The 22,285-nt window shown below is 55.0% G+C and overlaps 1 protein-coding gene and 1 long non-coding RNA gene across 8 annotated transcripts in view; one reads left to right on the forward strand and one right to left on the reverse strand.

Moving 5' to 3' along the window:
• Positions 1-22,285, reverse strand: part of Il12rb2 (interleukin 12 receptor subunit beta 2) — a 31,308-nt gene that overhangs the window by 5,511 nt on the left and 3,512 nt on the right. For all 7 annotated transcript variants that reach the window (XM_063258666.1, XM_063258673.1, XM_063258665.1 and 4 more), the window contains exons 2-11: positions 16,673-16,780; positions 14,816-15,118; positions 10,552-10,666; positions 10,277-10,455; positions 8,978-9,120; positions 7,699-7,849; positions 5,516-5,592; positions 2,093-2,312; positions 987-1,184; positions 23-121 (exon numbers count right to left, since the gene is read on the reverse strand). In XM_063258666.1, the coding sequence (XP_063114736.1) occupies positions 23-121; positions 987-1,184; positions 2,093-2,312; positions 5,516-5,592; positions 7,699-7,849; positions 8,978-9,120; positions 10,277-10,455; positions 10,552-10,666; positions 14,816-15,118; positions 16,673-16,748 (1,561 nt within the window). In that variant the 5' untranslated portion in view covers positions 16,749-16,780. The remainder of the gene's footprint in view (positions 1-22; positions 122-986; positions 1,185-2,092; positions 2,313-5,515; positions 5,593-7,698; positions 7,850-8,977; positions 9,121-10,276; positions 10,456-10,551; positions 10,667-14,815; positions 15,119-16,672; positions 16,781-22,285) is intronic.
• LOC134478188 (uncharacterized) lies at positions 7,143-10,282 on the forward strand. Its single transcript, XR_010050676.1, has 3 exons — positions 7,143-7,442; positions 8,935-9,123; positions 9,941-10,282. It is a non-coding gene; the product is annotated as an uncharacterized LOC134478188 (long non-coding RNA).

The following is a 22,285-nucleotide window of genomic DNA, read 5'->3' on the forward strand; positions in this document are numbered from 1 at the left end:
GCAGGCAGCCGGCTCAGCTCACCTTTATGCTTGGAGTCACCCAGGACAGAGCTGCACCCACTGAGGTCCCCCGACAACGCGTACACGCGGACCTGGTAGCATACGTAGGGCTCCGTGTTCTCTGCAAGGAAAGCAGTTCTGCAAGTCAGGCTGGTGCCTCCATCTCAACTCCATCTCCTCCCTCGTTGCTGCATCTGAGCCTGGCTTGTCCTTTTTTGCTTCTCCTCGAGGTACTGAGGACCAGACCCAGGGCCTCTGGAATAGGCGACATCCTTGGAGTGCGTTTATAAACAACATGGGAATCCAAGCGGCCAGATTGATAAATCTGAAATTTACTTAGCTGAGCCCAGGACCACTCGTCTACAGACCACCCCGCCCCTGCCATTTCAGTCTCAATGAGTGGTCCCAAACTGGAAAGTTATGGAGAACCACAGAAAGATGTCCTGTGGGAAACAATTAGCTACAATCTTATGTTAAGTTTTGGCTAACACCTGTACCCTGCTTCTTTTGTTGAGCAGATAAATTTTTCTCCTATAGGTACAGCGCATCCTGCTTTTCTAATGGGACTTACACCCTAAGTTATTTTCCATTTTCCTAGGTCAAACCCAGGGCACTAGTTAAATGCAGGGCTCAAGCATCAGTTGTGTCAAGCTACAACAATCCCTGGCCCCTTTTGCATTTCTTGGTGCATAAAGAGGCCAGACTGGGCTTGAACTTGCCATGCTCCTGCCTCAGCCTCCCAGAGTGCTGGGAGCACAGGCGTGCGCTGCCACACCCGGATTCTTGCCTTTGAAGCTGGGTCGGGGTCAGTCCAGCCGCACACTCCTCATGCAGTGCTGTCGGGATGGACTCGAGGACATTGCTGTTCACACTGCTGTTAGGGCTTTGCCTCTCTCCCATAAAAGAAGCCAGGTGCTGGGTCCCCAGCTGCAGCACCCTGAGTGAACACGACCCTGGGGCCCCTGGGGGCAAGGCGACAATTGTACCTGAGATGACAGCGGACCTGCCGGAGGGGGGTACCCGCAGCCAGCTCGGGGGAGCCCGGGAGCCGTGCCCAGCCAGCGCCGTCCACTCCACCACGTACTGCTGCACGGCGGGGCCACTGCGCCCCGGAGGCTGCCAGGTTACCAGGATGCGGTCCCCGTCCTGCGTGCTCGTGGAGACCAGGGCAGGAGCTAGGGACCCTTCAGGGGACACAGCGAAGGGAGTAAGTCAGAGTGCAGAAGGGCACAGCCGAGTGGGGGACGGGCGTCCGGCCTGATCCAGTCCCGTCCCCAGGCGAGACCGGATGACCTGTGTAGCCTCGCACATGCACTGCGTCGCCCAGAAATACGGGACCCTGGACCAAGCGCTCCTGGACCTTTCCCGCCCTGGCGTGTTTCCCAGCGGGCTTCCGGCCTTGCCCCTGCATGCTGCGTCTAGCAACCCTGTCCCTGTCCGTGCGCGGCCACGTGCCAACCCTGAGCTTGTGCACCTGCGCAGGAAGCCTCAGTGGCGCATGCTCAGAATGCAGTCACATGAGCGTTCTCGCGATACTGCGGACCGGCTCGTGCTCGGCCAGTTACACCGAGCGTGGAGAGCGCATGCTCAGCATGCATAGCGGCCTTGGGCTCGCGCTCAACTCTGCGGAGGTAAACAGATCCCCACATGTATGCGTAGATGCACACACACGGGAACGACCAGCTGACACTTTCACGAGGGTAACGTGGGTTCTCATTCCTCCAACACTCATTATTTCCTGTTTTTTCTTTCCTCTTTATTTTTAGACAGGGTCTCTGTAACCCATCCTGGGCTGGAATTTACAGCGATCCTCCTGCCTCAGCCTATTCTAAGGGCTCGGATGCCAGGTGTGTGCCACAGGCCCAGCGCAATATTCAATTTCATGGGTCAGATGTTCTCCCAATTGATATTTTGTAAGCCCCCGCCAGGCAGCAGTGTCACGATGCTGCAGGACAGGTGACCCAATTCCTGTTTTAGAGTGGGGGACTGAGGGGCACGGGTAATAATTTCCTTGTCTGCAGCTGCCCACAGGAGACCTGGAAAAGCCAGCTGTTTGGGAGAGGGCACAGTGACATCAGTGCAGGTGACCTACTTGTGCTGCATGGATCCGCTAGGGCCAGGCGCGCGGGGCGGGAACTTCCTTTGGAGTTGATGGCGGACACGGCTGCTGTCCACACCCCGGTGCGGGGGATGACCCAGGTCCAGGAGGTGTCTCGCGTGACGTTCCGCAGTGTGGGCGTCCTCCCCATCGCCTCTTGCAGGTCGACCTGGTAGTGTAGGATCTCCCCTCTGGCCTGCGCAGTTCTCAGACTCTGCAGGGAGATACTCAGCTTGCAGAGGGCTCTGTGCCTGGCCGTGGTGGTGACCGTGACATCAGGGACATTTCATTTGACACCACACCTCTGCTGATTGCTTTAGTGCTCCCCACCCATTTGGAAACAAAGCAGTTAATGTTTTTAAAATACAACTTTTTTTTTTTTTTTTTTTGAGACAGGGTCTTGCTCTGTAGCCCAAGGTGTCCTTGAGATAATCCTGCTTCAGCTTCCTGAATACTGGGGTCATAGGTGTGCCCCACCACACCCTGCTAAAACAAGTTTTAAAAACACAGTAATTCTTTTTTTGCTCTTAAATGGCACCTGCTCAGTCACAGAGTAGGGTCCAAACATGGGTCTGGACGCCAGCCCTGCCAGGAGCCGGCACTTGGCCCCTCCCAGCTGGGTCCTGTTGTCTAAGTTTGCGGACCTCACGGTGCCGCTTAGAACAACACACGCGACCTCTGGTGCCCCTAGAGCGACTTCAGCACTCGGTGAGTTGAATCTGCACCTTGTGCCACATCCAGGCAGCAGCTCAGAACTCTAAGCTCTCAGGGACCAGAACAGCAGGAGTTCCAGTGGGGCTTTCCTGGGAACAGTCCCGGCCAGGAAGGAGGAAACCAGTGATTCTGTTGTCATCTTGCTGAGCATAGTGGTGCCCACCTGTCACACTCGGGAGGCTGAGGCAGAAGGATCACTGTGAGTTGGAGACCAGCCTGGGCTACACAGTGAAACCCTGTCTCAAAACACCAAAACCAAAACCTAAATAAAATAAAAGCCCTTACGATCCCCCGGCTCCCATTCTGTATTAATTTTACCTGTCAGGGTCCCGTGCTGGGCCACCATAAACATCTGGCTACTTAATGTTTGTATTTTGCTACTTAGTGAGTTAACTGGCCTCCTGATTATCAGACAAGCAGTACCCGGGAGAGCTTGGCCCCTGCACTGGCTTAGGCTTTGGCCGGCATGGCAGCGGCAACGTTGCTGAGACTGAGCCACGTGCACCCAGCTTTTCGTATTTCCCCTGAGCTTGGTGTATGCCAATCACTGTTGGGGACAGTTTTGGGTCCAGGAGACCCCACCTGGATCTGAACTCCTGGTCAGAGCACCTGGCAACATGTGAATAAGGAAGCTTCATTTTTGTTTACGTGTGAGACAAGGTGTCACTATGTAGCCTAGGCTGGCCTTGAATCCATAGAGATCTTTCTGCCTCAGCCTCCCATGCTGGGACTACCACCCTGCAGCACCACACCCTGGCTAGGGAAGCTTTTGAGGGAAACTTTCAGCCCTTTGCTGGCCGGGGCACACCCTCTGGTGGCTGCAAGAGGAAACACGTCTTCGGGTGGCCCACCATCCCCAGGAGGGGAACCCAGGAACCGGGAACCAGGGACTTTAGGGTACCTGGGCCAGCGCCAGGCTCCCAGCCGTCCTCAGAGCCCCCTCACTTCCACAGCGCAGCCTGTGTCACCCGGGGTGGGTGGCAGGAGGATTGGAGCTATTCTGTTCCTCCCTGCTTCACTTTTTTTTTGATTTGCGTTTTGAATGCTGCTGACTTTAGTTCATTTTGCACTAAGTATTTTTAAATCTTTTTACCAGGCGGCATGGCGCACACCTGTCATCCCACTATTCAGGAGGCTGAGGCAGGAGGATCTCCACGAGTTTGAGGCCAGGCTGGGCTACACAGTGAGGCCCTGTTTCAAAAAAAGAACAAAGAATTCTTTTCATTTTTGAGCCTTGCTCGGGGCAGAGCCTGGTACCTCAGGCCCCTGAGCTCCCTGCAGCCCGGTTCCTGGAATCCTGTGGAGCCCAGTGGCTGTGCAGAGCCTCCAGCTCCCACTCGTCCACTGAGAAGAATTCCACGTCCAGTGTACTTTTTAACATCCCTTGGGCAAAGGGAGGAGGCATCACAGAAAAGAAGCCAGTCTGTGGATCTGGTGATGGTTTCAGCAACCCCAGCCCTAAAGTGTTTTTGTTTGCAGACAGGGTCTCACTGTGTTGTATAAGCTAGCCTCGATTTGAGCTCTGGGCTCGAGCAGTCCTCCTGCCTCAGCCTCCCAAGTGCTGATAATGCCACAGCACCTCTCTGAGGGTTGCTGCCCCAGCTATCTGCTGTCCTCAGCAGCTCCTGACTGATGTTTTCACCTTGGCGTAGGAACCTGGTCTGTCTGTGGTCAGCGCATCGTTGCCCAGGGAGATGGGGATACCCCAGTCCTCACCCATGCATCACTTCCTGGCTCTGCTGGAGGCATTTAGGAGGCTAAGGGGGATCACAGTGAGCTTGGGGCCAGCCTGGACTACAGACCAAGGGCCTGTCTCTAAAACCCAGAAAAACTGAAACCAGAAAAACCAGGCTCCCGGCCGTCCTCAGAGCCCCTGCTTTCGCAGTGCACCTGTGGAGCAGGGATGTCCCCAGGCCAGGGGAGCGGGGCCATGTATACCTCGGTGCTTGTGCCGGGGCAGCAGTGGGCATGAATGCCGCCCATGCGGCCCTGCAGCACCACCTGGCCCGGGTGGCTTTGGGTCCCTTTCCAAGTTAAGTCACAATTTTGGCTCCACTTTCCCAGCTGGGCAAGCGCAAGGCCCCAAGTTTGAGTCTCGGTATTGATTAAAGAGAAAAAAAAAAACACCCAACTTTCTCTGCTCACAGGAGCAGGGTGCAGAAGAGAAAGTCTAGGAGGGGCGCTGGCTGGAGAAACTGAGTCACCACACGAAAGCACAGCAACGGAGCAGGGGTTGCACTCACACCTACACCTTGCCCACACACGCACATCCTGACACTCGGGTCCACATGGGTGAGCACACCCAGGGACACACCTGTCCCCTCTCGCTCGATGGGTTTGTCTGGGGCTTCCCAGGGGTGTCCTGGCTCCTCTGTGGGGCGCTGCAAGGGAAGCCAGGTGTGAACCCCGCACACAGGCAAGGGCTCAGCCACAGGGCTGCCTCTCAGCCTTTCCCAGTTTATTTTGAGACAGGGCTGCCTAAGCTGGACTCCCACTTGAGATCCTCCTGCCTCGGCCTCCTGAGTAGTTGGGATCACAAGTGGGTGGATTATACATAGCCTGTGCCTTCAGTGACTGCAGAAAATACACCTCGAATTTCCACACCTGTGGGTTTGACTGAAGAGTGAACAAATGGATAGCATGGTCACTGCTGGAACCCTCGTGTGGGGAGATGGGCGGAGGTGGGTGACAGGCCCCACTCACCTTCCAGAACAGGGAGACCCGCTGGTCACCGTCCGCAGGCCAGGTCCGGAGCCACACGTCCAGTGTCCCTGTGGGCTCTGCCACAGGGAGGAGAGCTCAGGTTACCTGTGGCCTCAGGAAGACCGGGGGGGTCCTGACCTCACTGCTGGCAGCCAGGGTACAGCCTGGCTCGGTGCTGGCTCTCCACACGCCAACCTCTCGCTTTCTACTGTTTAACAACAAGTGTGGATGTCTTTGGCCAAAAGGTCAGAAAAAGCAAGGTGATCTCAAAAGTTTTAAAAACACTGAGGAGGAAATTGTTTCCCTAACTTTACCTTTACAGAGTATTAACGCTCCTTTCGTTTGGGCATGGGGTATTTGATTTTAAACAACTCAAAGAAAGCCTGTGTGATTCCATTTTTGCATGCTTGTGTTTCTGAGACAGGGCCTTGCTGTGTAGCCCAGGCTGACCTTGAACTCATTGTGATCCTCCTGCCTCAGCCTCCAGAGTGCTGGGATGACAGGCATGCACTACCACGCTTCCAATCCATAGTGATTGGCAGATGACAGCTCGGCTCGTCATCAAGCCGGGAGGACCGAAGTAGAAAGCTCAGGAAAGGCTTCGCTCTGTGGAGAGCGTGAAGCTGGCTATAGTGGGCAGAGAGGCAGCCCCAGAGCAGTGTCTGAGGCTCACAGGACTCAGGATGCTGAGTGCTCAAGGGGACACAGTGCCTTGTCCCTCCGTGTTACGGGGAGGGTGGCACCATGGAGCAGTGGCTTCGCCACTTGGGGCCACGACACAGGTACTGTAGCAGCCTGGCAGCCTGAGTAGCAGCTGTGTTCCTCCCGTCCTGGAGGCTGTGCTGTCCAAGGTCCACACAGCTCAGCCTGGGACCTCTAACACCCAGGTTCCTTCAGATCGAGCACGGCTAGGCAGAGCATGCCTGTGTTCCCTGCATTCAGGAGGCTGAGGCAGGAGGATCACCAACCTGTGCTACATTGTGAGCTCAAGGCTGCCTGGACTGCCTAGTGAGACCCTGTCTCAAAAACTCAAGATTAAAAAAAAAAAAAAGAACCCACAATAGAACAACAACAAGAAACAAAACAATTCTCCAACGGGGTACATCTTGTGATCCTAACACTTGGAGGCTGAGGCAGGAGAACTCAAATTCAAGCCCAGCCTGGGCAACACGGAGACTCAGTAAGACCCTGCCTCAAAATGAGAAGTTAAAAACCAAAGGACCAGGCATGTAGCGGAAGAGGCAGGGTTCAGGCCCCAGTACCACAGAAACCAACAAAACAAGAGGAGAAAGAAGACCCCCCACCTCCGCAGAGGAGGGGACATCCTTGCCCTCAGGCCACCTCCCTTTCTCCTGGAGGTCACCCAGAGGATGAAGGTCACCTGGAGCGGCCCTTCCCTGCCCACTGGGGTGACCATGACCTCAGGCCACCACAGCCACACCACCCTCCCGTGGGTTCGGCAGCTGCAGTGGAGAGAAACTGGTCCCCCAGAACAGATGCTGGTGATTTCTGCCTGCAGGAGCCTCTCAGGGGTTAAGGGGCCAGTTAGAGACTTCACACCTGCAGGCGCAGGGGGAGGACGGATGGGGTGGGGGTAGAAACCACAGGGCCCAAGAGGGGAACCAGGACCGCAGAGAGCAGAGAAAGGGAGAGGAAGCCTCAGGGAGCAGCCTGACTCTGCCTCCTCCTGGGGCCACCGCCCACCTGGCTGTCCTGCCTGGAGGGCTTTAATCCAGGCACGAGCTGAAAAGGGAAGCCAGGTGAGAACTGAAACAGGAGGGCTCTAACCGCATACACAAGACTGTGATTAGGGAGGGGAGAGAGAGTGAGAACCCGCCCTGGAGGGTGAAACCAATCTGCAGAAAGCAAGCAGGCCAGCATGGAAGGAGGAGATTTTATCACCAGAGAGGTCACTCATCAGCCTTAGGTGAGGTTTTTTTCCAGGGATGGGGTGGGACAGGGTCTCACGCTGGACTGCACTATGTAGCCCTGGCTGGCCTCAAACTTGCAATGATCCTCCTGCCTCAGCCTCCCGAGCATTCTGATGAAAACCCACCACTCCTGGCTCACAAATCACTTGCAAATGGATTTGCTCACACCTGGGGGGGTTCTCTGCCCCGGAGGTCACCATCCCCCTATCCATCACTGTCTTGCTGCCCCCCGGCCCTCCGCCAGCCACGCACCTTCTTCCGGCGTGCGTGCCCAAAGCGGCTCACTCCACTCACTCCAGCCTCCCTGGGAGCGGTGCAGCCTCGAGGAAACCTGGAACTCGTACTCCGTGAAGGGTGCCAGGTGCCACAGGTCATGTCTCCCTGGGGAGTCCGTCATGTTGACCTGGGGGGGCAGTTGGTCTTTTAAACCGAGAGGCCACATCTGTGCACCCGAAAGGGGCGCACCAGGGTCCTCTGGGCCAGATCCGGTGCCTCAGGCCTAGCTAGGAAGAGAGTTCCAGCAGAGGGGATTTTAACCCATGGGGAGCCCAGCCTGACCAAACACTGCTTCTGCAGAAACATCAGGGGCCGGTGCAGGACACGATGGTGTTAGCCTAAAGTAACCGGTTCTCTCAAAAACAGCTGAAACCTCCCCAGCTGGGAGAGCCGGCAGGGGCTCAGGCAGCGGGAACATAAGTGAGGCTGGAAACTAACATTCAACGTGCAAAAGTTTCCAGGCGGAGACTCTCTTCATCGTAATGATTATTTTTCATTTGGATGAAAGTAGCACATGATGAATGTGTTAACACAGACCCCGAACTGCCTTCAAAAACATATCAGCCCAGCATGGGGACGCACATCTGAGGTCCCAGCACTTGGGAGGCTGAGACAGGAGAGTTGTTGTGAGTTCAAGGCCAGCCTGGCATATAGAGTGAGATCCTGTCTCAAAAAACAGAAAATATTAGTTGTATATCTTTGAAGCATCAAAGCCAATGTAATTTATAAAGATTTTGGAAAGAATCATCCTCCTCTATTTTTATTGTAAAAATGTAATGAAGACTTTTCTTAGGGATACCTAGCTTCACGTAACTCTTTTTTTTTTTTTTTTTTTTTTGTCTTTTTCCTTTTTAACTGTACCGGGGATCGAACTCATGACCACCTGCTTGCAAGGCAGGTACTTAATGCCGCTGAGCTAAATCCCCAGCCCCAGCTTCATGTAACTCTTGTGGACGCTCCCTAATGTGTCTCTTTCCCATACGGTTTTTTTTTTTTTTTAATGTTTTAAAAGAATCACAATGTGACAAGAGACACAAGTAAAGTACTTCCTTTCCTGTAGTTTCTGAGACAGGTTCTCATCATAATCCAGGCTGGCCTCAAATCACAGCGATCCTCCTGCCTCAGCCTCCCGAGTGCAGGCAGGAGGTGTGTGTCACTGTGTACAGTTCAGACCAAATACCCCTTAAACCCTGTATCCTGCGTACACACCAGGCAGAAGTCATGGGGCCCCCTCCCCCCGAAGTTTGGCTGTTACCGTCCTCCAGGACCCGCTGCCTCGGGGCCGGTACTGAAGCCGGCTGAGCAGCACCCAGGCCTCGTTGCTCCACTGCAGGCGGCAGCGGCTGTTGGAGCCGTTCAGGAACTGGACGTGGACGTCCCACGGAGGCAGCGGCCTTGCTGGTAAGGGGACAGAGGGACAGGTGGCATCAGGCCCAGCCCACGGACAGTGCGTGGAGAGGCAGAAGCCATTTCCAGGGCAGCCGGCTTGGCCTCCTCCGCTCGCCCCACTCAGCCTCTGCCCACAGCGGCTGAGCCAGGGCCCAGTGGCCACACAGCCTGTGGCGGCCAGGCTAGAGCTGGGCGGGGACACAGGAGTGAGCAGGAGTGAGCTGCGGGGCACACAGTGGGCAGGTAGGGCCAGGGCTGCTTGGGGACAGAGGACCTTGGGAGGGGAGCCTGCCACTCTGGGGCAGGAGTCCAGAGTCGGCGTGCCCAGAACACTGGCCTCTGACAGGGCCAGTGATTCAGGGGCCTATTAAAAAAAATTATCAGGGTCAAAGACATCCCACTCCTGATCTTCCTGCTCATGCCCATCCCCCCATCCGGCCATGTCCTGCAGCGGCTCTGGGGAGCTCTCTCCTAGGGTCCTTAGCTCTGCTGTTCTGGCTGCCGCAGTGTCCTGAATGGATTCTAGATGCTTCCCTTTCCTGGTCATCCTGACCTTGAGCTGGAGCCGGAAGCCCCCGGTGCCGGATCCGGTGACTGAGGTGGACAAGGACCCAGCATGTGTTTAAGGAGCCGCCTCTCTGCTGGACAGTGCTCTGCAGTGCAGTCACTGGCTATTTTGAGCCCATCCCGGAAAGACCTTCGGGAAAGAGGCCTCCAGAGCTGCTGCAGAAGGTGGCAGGACGATGGGATGAGGGTAGGGATTCATAGAGGTGAGTCTTTTACTGCTCGGTATCTTTAGAAATGTAAATGTTTGCTGTTTTGTTCACAGCAGCTCTTAGCCCAGACAGGTGGGCTCAGCAAGATGCCTCTGCCCTGGTTATGTGACACAGTGGCCACACACCTGTGAGCCCTGGAGGAGCCTCAGGGTAAAGGGTACCTGGAACACACGGGGCCTCATCCAGCTTACCGAGTGCCCTGAGGGGCCCTGCCCAGGCTGGGGCCTCTCTGGCAGCTGGTGCATTTGTGGGGTTTAGAGCCCAGTGCTCCAGTTCTCCAGTGAGACCCCACCCCGGTAACCTCTGCACCTCCTAAAGCAGCTGTGCACAGGAGCTTTGATCGACTTAGAGAACACAAGAGATATCGGCAAGGCTGAACCAAAACACACCTATGTCCAGGAGCCTGAACGGGGCTGGGAGCGAGGAAGAACTCCCCAGGGCGTTGGTGACGGTGACCGTGGCCGTGAACCTGGATTCAAGGTGCTCAGAGGTGAGGCTGATCCCGAGGTCCAGGTGACTGCAGTCATTGCACTGCGCCTGCCACGTCGAATTTCCCGGGCCCTGGAGCCTGCGAAGGAGACCATGGAACTGCCTCTCCCGAGTCCTGCCATCCCGTGCCACCCAGGGCCTGGGGAGCAGCTGCAGGACCCCGGCCACCACTCACCGCAGCATGTAGTTCCTGCGCAGGTGGACAGCTGGGCCCGTGCTCCAGGAGCAGGTGATGGAGCCATGCTCTCCCTCCTGCACGCAGGACACATTCCCAGGCGGCTCTGGCAGAGCTGTGGAAGGAAATGCACATTTCAGTCAGTTCCGGGGAGACCCCACCTCCCACCTCCAAGCACTGCCAGACCTTGCTAAAACTCAGCTTCTGCCAAGACGTGAGTTTACGATCAAATACTTGCCGGACACCTGGCCCATGTTAAGGATTTTAGGCACAGGTCTTGGTGATAAGACACCACCGTTATTCAAGTGGGGAACCAAGGCTGAGAGAGGGGAGCTCTGCGGCCAGGACCATGGATTACGCACTGGCAGAATCGGGCTCCGGCGAGAGCAGCTGAGCCTGTGCCCCCAGTCCTGGCTTGTGATTGCTGGAACAGATGTCTCTTTTTTTGTCCCTAGAAGGCTACCATAGATATAGGCGTAATAATGACCTCGGACAAATTAATATCTCAGAGCTGCAGTTTTATCTGTAAAACAAGCGTAACAATAGATAGCTCATGCATTTTTATTTAATAGAATAATAAACTCTTTCCTTAAAATAACAGACTTTTCCTTATGTCTGTGTACAAGCATGCATATGCATGCAGCAAACTTATAAGCATAGGAATATAAACACATCCATATGCCATACATAAATGTGTACACACATGTAAATATACTTGTACATGCATTTTTTTTTTTTTTTTTTGTCTTTTTGAGACAGGGTCTCACTGTGCAGTTCAGGCTGGCCTTGAGCTCACTTTGTAGCCCAGGCTGGTCTTGAACTTGCAGCAATCCTCCTGCCTCAGCCACCCAAGTACTGGGATGACAGGCATGCACCACCATGCCCAGCTGACATGCACACTATTATACATACAATGACTGCATACATATATGCATACTGCTCATGACTGACTCCACAGAATACGATGTCAAGTTTTCTGTGCTACTTTACTGTCTGGGGTTAGTGATCAGTCATCCTGCTTGTTTTGTTTCCTAATGATTGCTGTAACTCAAAATGCTCAAACCAGTCATCTGAGTCACTGACCAGTGCATTTAAATGCCCCGGGCATCTCTGTCCATCCACGTGAGGACCTCTCTCTGCAACCTCGAGATCTTCCTCCAGGGCCCCCAGGGCTCATTCTGGGACCACCATCCTCAGCACCCAGACACTATTTCTCCTCCCTCCCACGTTGGACTCTGGTTCCTTCCACCCAGTGCTTGCTTCTTCCTGACCTAATCCCTTGTCTCGGTGGAGCACATCCTGCAGGAGCTCTGTAGGAAAAGTTCTGAGCGTGGCCTCCACTGCCCTGGCTTCCTGGACAATCGCACCTTGGAAGGGCCATCACCCAGGCGTTTTGCATTTCTAGTCACTGCTGGTCTCCACAGCTTAGAGCCATCAGACTCCAGGCCACAGGCACTGACGTGGTTTTCCCTTGGAGGATCCTGGGGTCTTCTATCTCTGCTGCCCTGTGTTTTCACGACTCTTCAGTCTTCCCATCTGTGCTCCCTGAGGGTCTCTCTGTCCATCCTTCCAGATTCTCAAAGGCCCCCTACATCACGGGAACGCCTGGCCTCAGTTTGCGAAATCCTGAATGTCTCAGCTTCCTCCCGCTCTTTTCTGCTCTCTGAAAGCTTCAGAGATTGGATTCCCTGGATTTTACATTTTGTCTGCTGTACCTGAAACTCTACCTCTTGTTTGCTCCACTTTCCAGGGCAAAGCTTCCTCAGAGTTTTCCATTTCTATTTGTCCTTTTTCTTTCTTTCTTGGCTTGAGGGGCCCGATCTGTCTTCTGAGCTCTTCCTTCACGGAGCAGCTCCCTTGAACATGAACCCTCCTCCTCACCTGTAAGGCGTCCGTCCGGAGGCTTCTGACCTGGGCCTGCTGACCCTGCTCCCCGGCCCAGCCCGCCCCTCCAAGTGAGCCGCCTTTTGCCTTTTGCTCTGGTTTCTGTCCTTCGTGGTGGATGAGGGCCTGACACTCCGATTTTATTCACATGTGAGAGTCAGTCAGCAAACACACAGTGGGGCTCGTGGCGGAGTATACTAGGGAGCCCTGGTAGCTCCAAGTTTTGCTCCAGGCCGGACTGGGCCCTGCCTGCTGCTGCCATAGACACCCTTCTCAGAGGCACTGCCTGCGCTGCTTTGGCTGGACATGGGCCAGTATGCCCTGTCACCAAGCCTTTGCTGGCCATTGTGACAGGGACTAGAGACTCCAGCCATCCTCACGCCCACTCCAGCCAGAGCCCCCGTTTTGTATACTTTGACAGCATGGTGTCACCCACTGCTGGGCGTAAGGCCAGGGGAAAGGTCTGGAGGCTGGCTGTGGGCACTGTGTCCCTGCCAGTCCAGCTGTGCTCTGCCTTCGAACTGTACTCACTGCCCCCTGCTCCTGTCCTTTCTGCTCTTGGTGGCTCATGGCCACTGGGACCGGAGCAGACAGGACAGGAAGACCCACGCCTGTGCAGAGCAGAACCAACACCCCACTCGCTGGAGAGCACGGCTTCTTCATCCTGGCTCAGCTTTCCCCAGGGGAGTTCGAGGACCCATGAAATCCAGGCTTCCCCCAGCCCAGCCTCAGCTTGGTCTTAGATGGTCTGCCCCAGGGGACCCGGCCTCCTGCTTCCCAAGGTGAAGGGGCCAAGTAGCTGGGGCCCAGGGCAAAACCAGAGTCAGTGGACTGACAAACAGCACAGGACAGAGCCACAGCGGGGCCGCCCTACAGGCTTTAAAACCCCACTCATCAAGGGAAAGAAACGCTCAGAAAGCAAAGCCTTCAGAAATCCCACCACCCCCGTGCCCACGGCACGGAGGGCAGGCAAGCAGGAATCCCCATCTGTCCTTCACCGCCCTGATGTCCTACATGCTGTGGATGGTTCCTGATGAAGCTCGTGCACGGACTCTTTAGATTAATTAGTTTCTGCACAACCTGGACGAGCTCCAAGGACCAGCCAGAAGTAGAGGCACAAAGATGCCGGCTGCTCGGGAGTTCGGCCGTCTGAGCTTGTGCAGTGCACATCCCGGTGCACCGTGCAGCCACCGCCCTCCCTCCCCACGCCGAGCTGGGTGCACAGGACGAAACCGAAGTTCAGCGCAGCTCTTCTTGGAATGACTGGTCCTGCTCAGAACACCGCCCGCTTCCAGTCACTGCCTCCACTCAAAGCTGCTAACCTTGCTCAGAGCTGCGTGTGGCTGTGTGGTCACCACCCCCGCATCTAACGCGCAGGCACCAGGGCCGCCGATATGCGAGTACAGGGCACGTGGCCGGTGTCCTTCTGCGCGCAGGGCGGAAGGGCCGATGGTGTCTCCAGGACAGATTTAACCTCCGCCCTGACCATGCTGCTCCACACAGTGCCCCAGCGGGAGCGCAGCGCAACCAGCTCCGGGATCGGGTGCTTTGCACACAAGCGCATCCCTCAAGCGGGACTCAGCCCCTTCCTCACATGGACAGACGGAGAGACTGGAGCTCAGAGGGCTTAACTGTCTGAGTGTGCCTGGTGGGGCTGAGACCCAAGGCCCGCGCTTCTGCTGTTGTATTCTTACTTTTTGAGTCAGGGCCTCACTATGCAGTGCAGGCTGCCCCTGAATGCAGTGTGTAGCCCAGGCTGACCTTGAACAGCTGGTGATCTTCCTGCTTCAGCCTCCTGGGAGCTGGGGTTGTGGTGGTGATGCAGCCACCAGCCCTGGCTGTGCAGGCTTTCCCTCCTAGTGGCTGCGGGTCAGCAGTGTAGATGGGCCCAGGCCCAGTGGGTCAATGCGGACTGACAGCACATAGTTACACCCTCCTTTTGCTCCCATGATGATGTATTTTCATCTGCTTTTTTGAGGGACAACCCTAAGTGACCACTGCACAAGTCCATCTTCCTGTGACTGAAGGTCAGAGATGCCGGGTAAATGATTTTAATGGCCAGAGAGTGAAAGCCAAGAAGGAGGGAAGAAGAGAGGAGGGGGAGGAGGAAGGAGAGGGGGGAGGGGGAGTGGAGGAGGAGGAGGGGAAGAGGAAGAGAGGCAGGGGGAGGGGGGAAGGAGGGGAAGAGGAGGAGGAGAAGAGGAAGGGGGGGAGGGGAAGGGGAGGAGGGAGGGGGAGACGGAGGAAGAGGCAAAGAGGGGAGAGGGAGGCAATGGGAGGGGGACAGAAACACAAGTCCCCCCAGTTCTGTGGATTTCCCATCCCCACCCACGCGTGGCTGTTCCTGCAGGGCGGGGCCTCTGCCCAGCATGGGCCTCACCATCTGCGGAGATCTCGGCCCCGCACACGCGGGCCTGGTGGCGTCCAGCGCAGGCCAGTTTGCAGACGAACAGGGTCGTGCCCCGGGGCAGGTCCCTGACATGCAGGCTCAGGGTCTGGCCGCGGCGGGCAGCTACTTCCCGGAGCTCCCGGTCCCCACGGACCCTGTAGAGGACCAGGCTGTCGGAACTGGCGTGGCGCTGGCAGCCCTGTCCCGGCTTCAGGCTGCAGGAGACCTCGACCGCTGAGCCCAGGGCCACCACACGCGCCGGTCTCACAGTGACGTCGCCTCGCTTGCACAGATCTGGGGGGAGAGACACGGGAAGGCGTGGTGGGGAGGAGGCGCCCACTGCCCAGGATCCCCGAGGGTCCCTGGAGGCACAGTGGAGAGAACCCATCCCATCCATCCCAGGGGAGCTGGTGTGAACCCGCCTCAGGGCTAAATGGGAAGGCAGTGACGGGGTGAGGCTGGAGGCTGAGTCAGGAAAAGTCAGCCTCCCCCAACCCCAGCTCACTCCATAGCTACTGAGCCGGCCTCACAGAGAAGTCTCACCCGGTTCGCACACGGTTCCCTGCTCTGTCTGATTGGAGGCCGCTGTACACTCAGACCGAGAAAGCTGGGTGGCTCCAGGAGGCTTTCCAGTCCCACTCCTACCCCCCCCCCTTGCAGGAGCTACAGCATTATTTTACAGCAAGGTGAACATACAAGCAAAGACTGGTTTGCACTTAGGAGGCTGAGGCAGGAGGATCACCATGACTTGGAGGCCAGCCTGGGCAACAGAGCAAGACCTTGTCTCAAACATAAATAAATAAAAATCAAAGTCTGGCATGTTTGTAGCTGCCCTCCAGGGCAGCGATGGGTCTCACAGCACTGTACTTTGGTGTTTTGGTGAGACCCCGGCCACTGGGCTGGAGAAGCTGGTACCTGACGTGGCTAACAGAGATGTGAGTGTTCTCCGCAGTATTTACTATCCCCTGCTACATTAAGTCCTTATTTGAAAGACAGATGCTGGCTTCACTCTGGAAGCTTTTTAAAAGTTATTAAAAATATGCCGGCTACTCATAAATCAACAGTCGTGGGTGATCTCAGTGTCAAAGAAAGAGCCTCAGAAGGAAGGATTCACCAGAATTTTGGGTGTGCTGAGAACAGCTCCTGCTGAAAGCTGTGTTTCAGATGACACTAAGATTGCCGGGATGGACGACTGTAAAGAGGAACTGGCAAAGTAATTATTTAAATCAAGGAAAAGAAGTACTGAAAAACATTTTTAGTGACATTTCTCATTTTTACTTTCAAAGTGCAAATGGCATCTCTAATCTTAGGCATTTGTTTGATCTTGGCTTCTCTCATGATTCTTTTTATTTTAAGAGTCCCAAAATAAGCTTCCAATAAAACAGCAAAGAAAATGTCAGGCGTGTTGAGTGGGTGTGGTGGCTCACCCCTGTCATCCCAGCACTTGGGAGGCTGAGGCAGGAGGATCACTTGTAGTTCAAGACCAGCTTGGGCTACAAAGTGAGCTCAAGGCCAGCCTGAACTGCACAGTGAGACCCTGTCTCAAAAAGACAAAACAAAACAAAAAAACCAATATCAGGCAAGAATTTAGGAGAGGCACATTCCCCTGAGTGGGCACCATTCCTCTGTCGTGGGCACCATGACTGTGATACAAATGCGATTCCCGATGTATCGGGGTCCCTTAGCCGCTTCCCTAAGAGGAAATGTGGGGCCTGACAGCTTTACCCCTGTGAGGATAAGTGAAATAAGCTCCAACCTCCTGTAGACCTCCCCCCACAGTCACCCAAAAGCACTCATTGGAGACCCAGCAGTGAGCCAAGGCTGCCCCAGCGCACAGAAGGAGCTCACCTATTTCAGCTGCCACCAACAGCAACGTGGTCACCAGCACAGACACCAGCGAGCAGCCTCTTGCGGCCTGGGCCATGAACACCAGGCCGGGTAGCTCTGTGCTGACCCCTGGGGAGGAAGAGGGACACTCAGCCAGGGCCACGCCAGAGCCCCCGCCGCTCAGCACCGTGGAAAGCGCCACGCAGGGCTTCTCCGCAGTGAGACTTTTCAACAAATACATTTTCTTTTCTTTTTCTCTTTTTTTCCTTATTTATTTTTTCTTTTTCTTTTTTTCTTCTTTTTTTTTTTTCTTTCTCTGTTTGCGACAGGGTCTCACTATGCAGTTCAGGCTGCCCTTAAGCTCACTCTGTAGCCCAGGCTAGTCTTGAACTACAAGCGATCCTCCTGCCTCAGCCTCCCAAGTGAGGAGATAACAGGTGTGAACCACCATGCCTGGCAATGAATACACCTTTATGAGTAATCAACTAACAACCGAAGGCAACTTTGGTCTCGGTGAAGGACCTCAGGGTCTGGCCTGGTGACTGTACTGACCTCTGGGATGCAGGACGAGGGCCGGGAGGGTGACCTCTAAGTAAGTGTCGCCCATTGTGAGCTCTGCCCTGGGATCTGACCCTGGGCGACTTCTCTAACGTTGGGGTCTTGGTGTGAATTTGGGACGTAAATTTGGGGCCCTGCAGCACTTTGAGACCTGGAGCTCGAGCCAGTCCAAGCTCACCCCACACGGGACTGGTTCAGGGCTCAGAGCCAGAGCCCTAGCCCGGAAGCAGTGGGCTGGGGAGCATTTCAACCCCAATCTGGGAGGCAGTGGACCAACGGAGGGCTCCTGAGCGCCCAGGGCCTTATCAAAGGAGTCAGGAACAAAGGAACACACAGCCCTCTAGGTGGACGTGGTGGCACAGCCTGTCATCCCAGGACTTGGGAGGCTGAGGCACGAGGATTGCCAGGAATTTGAGGCCAGCCTGGGCTACATACTGAGTTCAAGGCCATCCTCAACTACATAGCAAGATTCTGTCTCAAAACCAAAAAACAAACAAAAAAACACAAACAAACAACTGAAATTAAAAAAAGGAATTCCAGAGTTTCAAGAGAGTTGTTTGGAAATTACAGGTTTATTGGTGTATTCTTTCTTTTTCTGTTTGAAACAGGGTCTGGTTATAGAGTTCAGGCTGGTCTTGATCTTAGCTATAGCACAGGCTAGCCTGAAACTTGAGGGGACCCTCCTGTCTCAGCCTCCCAGATGTTGGGATTATAGTGACCTACCACCTCGGGTTTCCCTTGTGTATTCAGACTTCTTTACTGCTTTTAATCTTAAATAGCTCAGAAAATATAAACTGGTGATTTCCAACCTGTTCCGAATTCAAAACTAAGGAACAACTCTACTCATCATTAACAAATTCTCTAAACTTTAAAAAAGTGGGCCCCAAATTCATCAATCAGGCCAGTAATCTGCGGGTGGCATCAGAGCCCCGGGCAGCAGCACCACCACGCCCTACTCTAGATTTCTTTTGATCTGCAGATGCAGGACCTCTGGGACGTGTCCTGGGTAGCCTCTCTCTCAATGTTCCAGACTTCTCACGATGAACACCCCTTCTGAGCCCCATTTCCAAACTTGTGCTTGCCTCAGCCTTCTGGCACAGCAGCTGAAACCCTGGACGTCATCCTCGCCAGCGCGTCCCCCTCTCGGGCCCAGGTCTGCAACCCAGGGCTGTCAACCCGCCCTCCAAGGCATGTCACACACCTGTCTTTGTGGGTCGCGACCTCCCCCGTGTCCATGCTACGGTCCCCTCCACTCTCCTCCATGCCACCCGCCTGCTCTGCCCAAGTCCCAAGCCACCCGCCCCTCAGCAACACCGGCTCCCCACTGGCTCCTCTCCAGCAGGCTTCCATTCTGGGCGCAATGCCTCTCAGGCCGCCACCCACACCAGCCTGGCCCCGGGGCCTTCCTGGTCCCTCCAATGGCCTTAAGAACTCTCTCTGTGGAAGACCTGTGATTTCCTCCTCCCTTCTCCTTTCTTTTGGAGTACCGGGGATCCAGGGATCCAACCCGTAGCCTTCTCACTGAGCTATAGCCCTCTCTTTTCCTTTCTTAAATTTTGAACCAGGCTCTTGCTCAGTTGCTGTGTTGCCCAGGCTGCACTGAAACGAGTGATCCTCCTGTCTTAGCCTCCCCGTGGGATCACAGGCACCTGGCTGCTTGTGTCTTTACTTTTGTTTTGGTGGATCAAGATGAGACCCTGCAGCTGTCTTTTTTTTTTGAGACAGAGACTCACTCTGTAGCCCAGGCTGGCCTCGAATTCACAGCCACCTGCCGCCTCAGCCTCCCGAGTGCTGGGATGACAGGCGTTTGCCAGCAAGTTCCCTCTCCCTCTCTCTCTGTCCCGTGTCTGCAGCTCAGACCAGAGACCCCTGTCACCTGCCGCTCCCCAGTGACAGGGGCCTCAGGGCTCTGGTCCCCTTGGTCTCCAGCTTCCCATAGCTGCATCCTATGGTGTCACCTCGAGGAAACTTCTGTTCTCGTGGCAGAGACGCTAACAGGAGCCCCCAGGATTGCTGGCTGTTTATGCCAGGACACTGGGGAAACCGCAGGTGCCAGGTCTCCGTGGTCGTCACACTATTTTCTTTAATCTTTTTTTCTTTTCTCTTTCTTCCACTCTCCACCCCAGAAAGAGAGACACACATTTTTTGGGGAGCTGGGGCTAGAACCCAGGGCCTCCAGACAGAGCAACATCCCACCCTTTTTTACTTTGAGACAGGGTCTTGCCAAGTTAAATTGCTAAATTGCTAAGGTTGGGCTCAAACTTGAGGTTCTCTTGTCTCAGCCTCCCAAAACGCAAGGGTGACCCCTGTGGACCTGCACGAGTGGCAGAAGGGTAACAGCTCTCGACCTGAGAATCTGCGGAAAGGTCTCACATGCCTCACCAGCAAGGACAGTGGGGGTCACTGTAACCTTCAAACTCGGGCTCCCCCCACCCAGAGGAAATCACAGGTGGAGCCAGATGCCCATGACACGGGAGGCTGAGAGGAGTGGACACAGATCTCTGCTTTCTAAACCCAATGACCTGCGGCAGGACACCCAGGGAGTTTCAGCCACGGCCACCAGCAGCAGCTCAGAGTCTCCACGACAGCCAGAGGTCCCACTGCTCCAGGGGCAGTGACAAGCAGACACATGGATATACAGTGTGCATCTGTGGGTCCTCACACGCCCGAGGGCCATGCGTTGGGTGTCACCTGTCACACCCAGTGTGCAGCAGGACGCGCATGAGGGCGGTGACACAGAGTGAGAGGGTGACTGTATCTCACGAACCTGCTGGTTTCCCCGCACCTCAGCCAGGTTTGCGGAGCCACTGCTGCTCTGAAACTCAAGAGGCCCTGGGACCTTCAGGTAAACAGGTCTCTTCCAATAAAGTGAAACCTGCCGCCGCCAACCAGAACACCTCCCCTGCCTGCGTCCCTGCCAGCGGCTAGCAGAGGATGATTCCATCCACAGTCACAGAATCAGAGCCAGCGCTGTGTCACTACTCACAGCCTGGACCGTGAGGGTTTCCAGGACAGCCTCGGTGGTGGGGGGGGGCAGGCCACTGTCCCTGGGGGCCCCTTCCCTCCTGCAGGGAGACAGCATCCCCAGCATCCCTGCCCCTGTGGTGATCACTTCCCAGCAGCAGGCAGAGACACCTGCACTGTACTTTTCTTAGGAAGCGCCATATTTTGGGGAGGGTCTCTCTCTCTAGTCCAGGCTGGCCTGAACTCATGGCAATCCTCCTGCCTCAGCCTCCTGAGTGCAGGGATGATAGGTGTGCACCACCGAGCCTGGCTGCTGGCACCATGTTAATTTCAGGGAAATGTGTGGTGCTCAGCAAGGGAACAAGTTCTGCTGCAGGCACCTCACAGCGAGAGCGCAATGCCCCATCCCGACCACCCTCCTGGGCCCGAGACAAGGCCGTCCACCTCAGACACACCACAGACCCTGGCCTTGCCTCAGGTCTTGTGGGGCATTTCTTTTTTAAATCCTTGTGACTTCACACAGCTATCTGATCTTTGACAAAGGGCCCAAAACCCACAGCGGAGGAGAGGTAGCCTCTCTATTAGGGGTGTGGGGAAGGCTGGCTGTCCCCTCCCCGGGCCCTGGACTGAAATCAGAATGGATCAGAGAGCTAAGGGTTCAGGCAGACCATTTTCATCTGTGGCAGACACGGTGGGGTAGCTCTCGAAATCACAGACGCTGCCATGGCTCCTGAACTCGCTCCTCCGGGGCACGGGAAGAGCTCTGAGAACCAAGGAACGGGTCGGGTGAGATTAGAGAGCTTCTGCACAGCAGAAGTGAACATGTAAAGTGAAAAGAAAACCCCCAGAATGGGAAAAATACTGTGGCAGCTATTCCTCAGCAGGAGGACTAGCGCCTAGAACATGTAAAGAACTAAAAACTAGACCCCCAACATAAAAGACCCAATCAAAAACTGGGTGGCCGGCTAGGCATGGTGGCACTTGTCCCTCATCCCAGCACACGGGAGGCTGAGACAGGAGGACTGTTGAGAGTTTTAGGGCCCCCTGGGCTACACAGTAAACTCAAGGCCAGTCTGAATTACAGTAAGACTCTGTCTCAAAAAATATACAAAACAAATTTAAAAAATTGGGAAGCCATGGAGAAGGAACATTTCTTAGACAAAGTACAGATGGTGATAAATACAGGAAGAAATGCTCCACATTACCAGCTTTAGAGAGACGCAAATTAAAACAACACTGGGATCCCACTTTAGCCCAGAAAGCACGGACATTATCTAGGATAATAACCAAGGCTGGCGGGGATGCAGGGAAAGGGAGCCCTTCTCCCCTGCCAATGGGAACACGAGCTCAGACAATCACCGGAAATCAGTACAGAGACTCGTCAGAAACCAAGGCTGGAATTCCACTCCCGCCCAGGCGTCTTCCCCAGAGTTAAAGACGTCACATTATTGGGATTCATACACAACCATGTTTATAGCAGCATGATTCACGGGAGCTACATCCTGGAGTAGCCTGTGTGTCCACTGACAGGTGAACAGATAAAGAAAACGTAGCTACATACCTCGAAGTACTGCTCTGCCACGAACATGATAACCCCGAGTCATCTCTCGGGAAATGGGTGCACTTGAGACCATAATGTAAGTGAAATATGGCTGACACCTGGGCTTCATATTGCATGAGTTCTCTTAGAAGAGAAACCCAGAGTATAAGTAAGGAGCAAAATAAAGATGGATAACAGGAAGGCGGGAGAGCTCGTCCTTAAATGGACTTAAAAGGACCAAGGTTGGCAGAGGGGAGGGGAGGAAACTGAAGCTGATCTGGTCCCTCCAGCAGCTCCACGAGAGGGTGTGAACACTGTGTACTGCAAACACGGCTAGGAAAACAAATCAAGCCAGGCGTGGTGGCTCACGCCTGTACTCCCAGCACTTGGGAGGCTGAGGCAGGAGGGTTGTTGCAAGTTTGAGACCAGCCTGGGCTACAAAGTGAGCTCAAGGCCAGCCTGAATTGCATAAGGAGCCCTGTCTCAACACACACACACACACACACACACACACACACACACACACACACACACGCACGCGTGCGCAGAAAAAAATATGAAAAATCAAGTAA

Source organism: Cavia porcellus, unplaced genomic scaffold (assembly GCF_034190915.1).
Source record: "Cavia porcellus strain 051 isolate PalLab524CR breed Dunkin Hartley unplaced genomic scaffold, mCavPor4.1 scaffold_1, whole genome shotgun sequence".
Classification (NCBI taxonomy): domain Eukaryota; kingdom Metazoa; phylum Chordata; class Mammalia; order Rodentia; family Caviidae; genus Cavia; species Cavia porcellus.